The 8853-nt window shown below is 53.1% G+C and overlaps 1 protein-coding gene across 1 annotated transcript; it reads left to right on the top strand.

Annotated features, from left to right (window-relative positions):
- The first annotated feature begins 180 nt into the window (after positions 1–180).
- Positions 181–3580, top strand: ACTB (actin, beta). The gene is made up of 5 exons (XM_009320042.1): positions 181–435; positions 760–999; positions 1530–1968; positions 2288–2469; positions 2832–3580. Exons 1-5 carry the CDS (start codon positions 184–186, stop codon positions 2973–2975), a joined length of 1257 nt encoding a protein of 418 aa, XP_009318317.1. The 5' UTR covers positions 181–183; the 3' UTR covers positions 2976–3580.
- The last annotated feature ends 5273 nt before the right edge of the window (positions 3581–8853 follow it).

The raw sequence follows: 8853 nt of genomic DNA, 5'->3' as shown, positions 1-8853 counted from the left end.
CGAAAGCTGGCGGCGGGCGAGGCCGGCAAGGCGCGGTGTGCTCCATCCATTGCCTTTTATGGTAATAATGCGAGAGGGCGCAGGGACTTCCTTTGTCCCAAATCCGTGCAGTGCCGAAATCTGGAAGGCGTCGCACCCTCTAGCGGGCGCCGGGCGAAGCGGTGCTGCGCCGGCAGGAAGGAAATGGGTGGGGAAGGCCTTGGCGGCATCGCCTTCCCTTCCCTGCCTGCCGCTGCGAGGACGGGGCTCGGTGGCTGGTGTGTGACCGGTGATGCTCACGTCTCCCTCTCTCCTCTTCTTCCACAGCCAGCCATGGATGACGATATTGCCGCGCTCGTTGTTGACAATGGTTCCGGTATGTGCAAGGCCGGTTTCGCCGGGGACGATGCCCCCCGTGCTGTCTTCCCATCTATCGTGGGTCGCCCCAGACATCAGGTAGGTGGCTGGGGTGCCCTTTATTGGACAAAAGAGAGGAGCTTTTGGTGGAAACGGTTCCCCTGGAGGCATTGAGCTTCAAGGAACCCTTTTATTTGGCTTTATAACGCACGAGGCTTCTGCACTGCAACACAACTGGTGGGGAATACAGCCTCCTGCAGAGCTTTTGTGCAGTGTGTCGGACCAGTTGGCTCAATGCTTTTCTTGAAAGAGTGGGGACAGCAGAGGGACAGTAACTGGAGAGCCAGCTTTGGGAAAAGCAGGTTATCCGCCCAGCGGGGCTTGCCCTTCAGCTGTGCTTACTCCTTTTTCTTTGTTGTACAGGGTGTGATGGTTGGTATGGGTCAGAAAGACAGCTACGTTGGTGATGAAGCCCAGAGCAAAAGAGGCATCTTGACCCTGAAGTACCCCATTGAACACGGTATTGTCACCAACTGGGATGACATGGAGAAGATCTGGCACCACACTTTCTACAATGAGCTGAGAGTAGCCCCTGAGGAGCACCCTGTGCTGCTCACAGAGGCTCCCCTGAACCCCAAAGCCAACAGAGAGAAGATGACACAGGTGTGTAAAACTCTGGGGCTTGGAGCTACAGCAGATGTTGCTGCAGGCCAGCTCTCCTCTTCCATGTTGTCCTCTCTCCTCTTTCACCACTATTCTCCCTTTTTGCCATCTTTACAGGGTTTTCCTTTCCTGACCTGAGTCTCCTCTTTGCTGGACCTTGACAGGTTTTGTTTGCTCTTCTAAGCTGGCTTTCTCTGAGACTGAACTAGCAACTTGTCTAACTGCTGTTTCTGACTAGACACACTAATCCATTTACCAGCCTTGAGTGACTGTACTGTAGTTTACTTGGCATTTGTTTTGTTCCTTGCTGTGACATGTGGATGGGTCTGTTGTGGTGGTGTCCCTGCTCAGGCTCTGACCTGGCAGGTGTGGGTGGAGGCCAGGCAAGATAAGCATGGACTTCGAGGGGGAGTGGAGAGAAGTCTCTTACCTAGGGACAAAAGCAAAACCACTTGCATGGACTTGGTCTAGACCTGTAGTGAGAACCCTGGTTTCTGCTGTTGACTCAACCCCTTCTTTTCTCTCCCTAGATCATGTTCGAGACCTTCAACACCCCAGCCATGTATGTAGCCATCCAGGCTGTGTTGTCCCTGTATGCCTCTGGTCGTACCACTGGTATTGTGATGGACTCTGGTGATGGTGTTACCCACACTGTGCCCATCTACGAAGGTTATGCCCTCCCCCATGCCATCCTCCGTCTGGATCTGGCTGGCCGTGACCTGACGGACTACCTCATGAAGATCCTGACAGAGAGAGGCTACAGCTTCACCACCACAGCCGAGAGAGAAATTGTGCGTGACATCAAGGAGAAGCTGTGCTATGTTGCCCTGGATTTTGAGCAGGAGATGGCCACAGCTGCCTCTAGCTCTTCCCTGGAGAAGAGCTATGAACTCCCTGATGGCCAGGTCATCACCATTGGCAATGAGAGGTTCAGGTGCCCTGAGGCCCTGTTCCAGCCATCTTTCTTGGGTAAGTCCAACTCTTCTAGGATACCCTGTGTCCCTCTGTTTCTGTAAAGGGTGACCTGGAGACCGTGGCAGCCAGTTACCATAATATTGCTGGTCCATAGCAAGGTCTGGGCTGTCCCACCGGTTAGCCTCACTTTCCATACAGCCTAAAGCTGTTTGTGTGAGGGGCTTGGGACAGGGGAACAGGAGGTTGAGCCTGTCAGAGCCATGGCTTTGTAGTGCCTTCCCACTGAAGGGGCTGCCGGTCTCTTGATTGCCCATAGTAGCTCCTCAGCCTGTGTCTGAGCCCTTGCTGACTTGAGACTGCTTCTTCCTCACAGGTATGGAGTCCTGTGGTATCCATGAAACTACCTTCAACTCCATCATGAAGTGTGATGTGGATATCCGTAAGGATCTGTATGCCAACACAGTGCTGTCTGGTGGTACCACAATGTACCCTGGCATTGCTGACAGGATGCAGAAGGAGATCACAGCCCTGGCACCCAGCACAATGAAAATCAAGGTAGGATGGAGTCAGGGGAACCTCTCGGCACCCCTGTTAATGCTGAAATGCAGAGCTGGGGGGTAAGCTAAACTCTGACTAGAAAAGATAGAAACCATACTTCTGTACCTGGTGCAGCCTTAATGGCCTTGCTCTGGACAAGATGGCATCCACCCAACCATATGAATAATGGGATTAGTGTAAATACTGGCTGCGAAGGAGGGAGGTGGGTGTATGCGGTTGTCTTAAGCCTGTTTAGACTTCATGGTATCTTGGCCAAGGCTAGATAAGGGAATCCGGCAGCTCTGTCTTGCAGGGCCATGCGTGGGCAGTGAGTGTAGTATGGTACTGTGCATCTGACCGATTCCTCCTCTTCCCTGCAGATCATTGCCCCACCTGAGCGCAAGTACTCTGTCTGGATCGGAGGCTCCATCCTGGCCTCCCTGTCCACCTTCCAGCAGATGTGGATCAGCAAGCAGGAGTACGATGAATCCGGACCCTCCATTGTCCACCGCAAATGCTTCTAAACCGGACTGTTACCAACACCCACACCCTTGTGATGAAACAAAACCCATAAATGCGCATAAAACAAGACGAGATTGGCATGGCTTTATTTGTTTTTTTTTTGGCGCTTGACTCAGGATTAAAAAACTGGAACGGTGAAGGTGTCAGCAGTCTTAAAATGAAACATGTTGGAGCGAACGCCCCCAAAGTTCTACAATGCATCTGAGGACTTTGATTGTACATTTGTTTCTTTTTTTAATAGTCATTCCAAATATTGTTATAATGCATTGTTACAGGAAGTTACTCGCCTCTGTGAAGGCAGCAGCCCAGCTTGGAGGGAGCCGATGCCAGTTACTGGTGTTAGATTATAATTGCTTGTCTGTAAATTATGTAACCCAACAAGTGTCTTTTTGTATCTTTCCGCCTTAAAAACAAAACACACTTGATCCTTTTTCTCTTCGATTTGTCAAGCAAGCGGGCTGTGTTCCCCAGTGATAGATGTGAATGAAGGCTTTACAGTCCCCCGCAGGGTCTAGGAGAAGTGGTGCCAGTATGTGGGGGAGGGAGGGGCTACCTGTACACTGACTTAAGACCAGTTCAAATAAAAGTGCACACCATAGAGGCTTGACTGGTGTTGAATGTTCATTTTCTTTCTTCTGTGCCACTTCTTGACAGTTAACTACGTGCTCTGATCTAGCCTTGCCAAGCTGCACAGGTCAGCTATCTGACTGGGGGCGGATGCTGGTGCTGTGGGCTGTCTGGTGTGCAAGCCAGATGGCTCACGGTGATACGGTGGGGAAGAGCTGAGCCTGCCAAACCTGCAGGTCTCCCAAGGCTGCCCTGGAGAAGGGGGGCTGTGGAGCTCTCCAGATACTGCTAGTATGTGCAATAGGGAGGAGCTGGGCTTAGTGGGCATACAACTCCTGCCTTGTATTGTCTCCTTAGCATTGCAGTATGAGTAGCTTTGGCCTGATGAAAGCAAGGGGAGGGTGGTGGTGGTGGTGCCATAAACATCACACCAAAGCAGCTGGCTTCTCCCTTAGCCAAGGCTCCTTTCACCAGTCTGTGGCCCGTGGGGCAGTGTCCTGTCTCGTCCCTGCACCAGGTGCCTGAGCTTGTGTGTCCTGCTCCTGGTTTGCCCTGGGAGGGAGGCCTGGGCTCAGGCTGGGAGACTCATGCTGTCTGCCAAACTGCTTGCTGGGTGGAGCAGCTTTCAGGAGAGGGCAAGAGAAAGTCTGTGAAGTGGAAAACTGACTTCAGAGAGCTGGGCACTGGGCTGTTACACATGGCTGGGCAGGGGTGGGGCTGGGAAAAGGGTGTGGGGAGAGAGGAAGCTCTTGCATGGTGAGTGATAACTACAGCTACAGGACTCGCTGTGGGCAGTGCAGATACCTGCCTCTAGCCCAACCTCTGCCAGAAAGGAGGTTTGCATGGCTTCTTGGCTCTGTCCCCATCCTCCGGGCTTCTGAACCTTCTGTGACACTTCAGCCTTGTTTGATGGATCAAGTTCTCCAGTTTCACGAAAAGGAGCAGCCACAGCCGGGACCCTCACAAAGCTGTTCTGGGAGCTGAGACCCTGTCGGGCACAGCAAAAGCCTGTGAGCCCCAGGAGCTGGAACCACTGCCGTGGAAAGGAGGAGACAGAGAGGACCAAGGCTGCCAGGTCAGGGACCAGGGAGAGCGAAGCCAAGTGACACTCCATATTGCCAACTCAGGCAGACCAGACCTTGGAGCCTCGCTTGCGGGCATGCTGGCTTCCCAAGGCTCCTCCAACCTGCCTGTCTTTGAAGAGCTAATGGCTGTGATTGTGTCATGCTCACAGCAGATGAAAGGCAGGGAACAGGCTCCATTGGCTCTTTAATCCTCTGCCTGGCCTGATCCTGCTCCGGCATCATGCTGTATTCAGGGTGGACCTGCCGGTTTCTGCCCTTCATCTCACCAGCCTCCCTCCCGGGTGCAGTAGGAGCCTGGCAGGGCTGTAGATGCAGACACTGGGCTGGCCAGACAAGTTACTGGAAGCACCAGTTTGCAACGGGCGAGGTGAAACATGTTGGAGCAAGGCCCAAACTGGGCTTATAACCTGGGCTCTTGGGGAAATGGGGTGAGGAGGAGGCAATGGCAGCCCCTGGGGAGGGAGCTGGTGGGAGTGGGGCAGGAGAAAAGCCAGGAGGCAAGAACAGATGATGGGAAATGGGGCACCAGTCCATGAGTCTGCTCTCCTGCCGTCAGCCCTCCCTGAAACGGCCACTGATCGCTATGGAAAAATGTGTTGAGACACAACAGAAAAGATGATGGTGGCGGTGAGGGAGAAACCAGAGAGCAGCAAAATGCCGGGGGCTGAAAGCAGCTCAGACGGGGAGAGGTGCGGGCACAGGGAGAGGGCGAGTGATGGGCTGGTGCAGAGCCACCGGGTGCAGGGGAACTGGGCTGATTTTCATGCTCCAGAGCACAGCAGGCAAAGCTTTCTATCAGTTAACACTTCGCAGGGTGTTTTTTCTCCTTTCTTCCTATTTCACTTGCTGTTCCAGGCAACCAGCCCCCCCCCCCAAAAAAAAACCAAGGCTGAGCCTTTCAGAGCCCTTTGTGATGCCTCTCCGGCGCGAGGCCGCAGCACGCACAGCTACTCTGCTGGCTGCTCCAGCAATGCTCAGTTTATTTCTCCTCTGGGCCATTACATGCTGGAGAAAAGAATGTGGTGCCGGGCAGGGAAGCCTGTGAGCATTACTCACTGCTCCCGACTCCTGCGAGCAGGGGGGAGCCTGGGGTGGTTTCCTCTCTGGAACACCAGGCGCTGGAAGAGGGGGGATTTTTTTTTTTAACCGCAGTTTCTCCATCATCGCGTTTCGGAGAGCTCGGTTCGCCTCTTGCTGTTTCACAGAGGTGGGGAAATGCCAAGGGGCCTGTCACAGGAAGGGCGGTAGAGGAATCAGTTTAGCCGTGTCCTGGCTCTTGAAGCCACCAGCCATGGGCAAGACTCAAAGGAGATGTCTAGGGAATAATCAGTCCCCTGGCTACTTCCTCCTCCTCTCCAGCACACAAATAGCCAGGGGTTGTGGGGAGACCAGGAGGTTTAAAACAGACACCCGCAGGCCAGGCTGAGCGCATCCCCCCATCTGGCTCAGCCGTAGTGATGTACCAGGATTTCTCAGGCTGCAGAGATGGAAGGATTCAGCCGTAGATCCTTGCAAGCCACCCATCCCTTTCTCGCCTCCCTTTAGCTGTCCAGGGGGAGCTGGCTCAGCTATAGGGAGCTGAGCAAACACATTTTTACGCCCTTTCTTCCCGCAGAGCTCCCAACTTTCGCTCGTGCTGGAGACAGTCACTGGCACTTCACCTGCAATTAGCTGGTGACCTGGAAAGTCACCTCGCTGAGCTGCTTATGGAATCAAGCTACCGCCAGGAATTAGTGATGTCCTTGGCAAAGGAGACAGTTGCGGCTCTCAGGATTTAGCCCTGAAGAGCCTCATTGTCTCTTAGCTGTGTCAGGGAGTGTTGACCAGAAACGGTCCCTGGCTGGGGGGGGGTCCCGTTCTCTCATTAGCGAGCGTGTGCTGCTTCAGGAGAGGTGCCAGCTGGCTGCATGCAAAAGTCCCAGGAAATCCCAGAGCATTCAAACAAAACTGGCCTCCTTGCAGAAGTCCCCTCCAAGGGTGCAAAGTGTCAGCTTAAGAAAATGGGCTTTCCAAGGTATCAGTTCAGGGATGGGACTGCGGTTATCAGCTGTGCTTGGGGCAGAAGGAGTCCTGGTCTTTGAAGTTGGTCTTTGCAGAATTGCTGACCTGGGGCCTGCCCTGACTTGTATTATACCCATCTGTAATCTACTTTAGCAGGCCTTACTGTGCTAAATCGTATCAAGTATTGAAAATCACTTACAGCAGTGGAGCTAGCAATTCACCCAAGCTTACCAAGTGCTCTGGCCACTGTGGTCCAGCTGGGCTTTAGTCATGCTGACAAAAAGATGAGCTGTCCAGACTGTATCAGTCTTAAGAAGAATCAGAGGAGAGAAATGACCCAAGACTTTCCAGAAGTAAAACCATAACATCCCCAGGTCAGTATGGCCTTGAATAGTTAAGACATTTTGTCTTATATAGAGCAAAATATCTTGATACTAGCATTAAATTGTTTGTTTTCCCTCCTGGACTGGGACAGCATGGAATGTGCCTGCCTTCTTTGGGCTAAGAAAACATCTCAGACGATCAAAGTCTGCCCTGAGATGGCCCAGCCCTGAACTGAATCCATCTTCACAGAAAGCTCCCAAGTGCCCACACTGAGAAAAGCGTTCCCGAAGCGAGGCGCAGCAGGGAGGGTTTCTTCTCTCACCGTCTGGCCACCTCCCAGTGACCATCAAGAGAAATGCCAGAGTTCGATGTAGCTGTTCCGTTTCCTTTCTCTTTTACCGCCCACCTGATGTCCTCCTGCTGCCTCGTATTCAACCTCTATGTCTTATCTACACCGCCACATTGCTCATTTATTTGGTGGATCATGAGTCCAAGTGCAGCTCCTCTTACTGCAGGCCTGGTTTCTCCTCAGGAGGTTCTTATACCTATCTCTGTTCCCAGCTCTTATTCAGGGTTGTCAACTGCTGTCTGGTCCATGTACACCACAGGGCTGGAGGGAACCCGTGGCTAGTCCTAACGCAGGCTGCCCCAGCCGATCTGGCTCTCTGGGCAGGATTTTTACTCTGCTTACGGGCCCTGCTGATGATTTTATTTACCATTTGCATTGGAAATGCAGGTCTCCTCCACCCTGGTCTCTGCTTTCCCTGATGACTGCAAATATGGTAGGTTGGTATTTTTCCCAGATGTCAAACAAGTCGGTCTTGACTGAAGGGCCTCCGGATTTAATTTGTCATTACCTTCTATTTAAATAGAAACACATGACAAACAAAGCAGGTACAGAGTCTCTTACTGAGGCTCTCCCTCATTTAAGGGCTAAGAGGGGTTTTCCTCTTCAACTCCAGAGCCTTCTCACAGGCCTAGAAGCAAAATAGGTAATCAAGACTTGAGGCACTTGTATTTCTAAGCGAAACCCCCAATCTAGCCCTAATCTAATTCATGGCCTTAAATGGCAACAATCAAGCAGGAAGAAATCAGCAACCTATTCCTCTTCCTTTGTGGGTCATCTTCAAAACACATTTTCTATGAACAAAATTCCCGAAGCATACATGTAACTGGAAATTCCAGCGCTCCAGTCCTGTCTGTACTTGAGATTTGGGATGAGGAGCTAACAGTAACAGTGCTGAGCCAGCTGCTCCCCTCGGATGTTGCTGTGTGCAGTGGCTGTGCTCACAGCAGCCCTGTATGACTTCTGCATGGCCCTCTGTGCGTCAGCGAAGCAAAGGATCGTATCTCACACCTGCAGCCAAACCTAGAATATTTAGCCTGGTTAGAGCCCAGATTGATGTTCAGTGCTCACGGGAAGACCTGTCTTCCACGTCCCAGCTGCTTCCAGTCCACAGCATGAACCGGGAGAGGATTGTTCTCCCAAATGCTCTGCAGCCTCTCCGGAAAACAAGGGTGCTAACCCAGCGAGAGCCCACAGCATGAACCGGGAGAGGATTGTTCTCCCAAATGCTCTGCAGCCTCTCTGGAAAACAAGGGTGCTAACCCAGTGAGAGCCCCGGGGGCTGCAGAACAGCCCGGCGGGGGTGTCCCCCCAAGCCGGTGGGGCTCCCTCTGCCCTCCGCTCGCCCGCTGAGTCACTGCTGCGCCCTGTGGCTCCTTGTAGGGTGGATTTACATTTTCCGAGCCGACTCAGGGCTTTGCGGGGCGCGGGCCCGGTGTGAGTCAGCTGCCAGGGTGGCAGAGGGCCCGTGGCTGGGAGTCACCGAAGGCGGAGGAGGCCAAGCTGCCTCTGATGCCTCAGCACCGGTGGCCTTGGGGCAGAGGTGAGGGAGCGAGG

The sequence above is a fragment of the Pygoscelis adeliae genome, unplaced genomic scaffold (genome assembly GCF_000699105.1).
Source record: "Pygoscelis adeliae isolate BGI_AS28 unplaced genomic scaffold, ASM69910v1 Scaffold242, whole genome shotgun sequence".
Taxonomy (NCBI): Eukaryota; Metazoa; Chordata; class Aves; order Sphenisciformes; family Spheniscidae; genus Pygoscelis; species Pygoscelis adeliae.
Note: the sequence above shows the minus strand (reverse complement) of the source record. Positions and strands in the feature narration are given on the sequence as shown.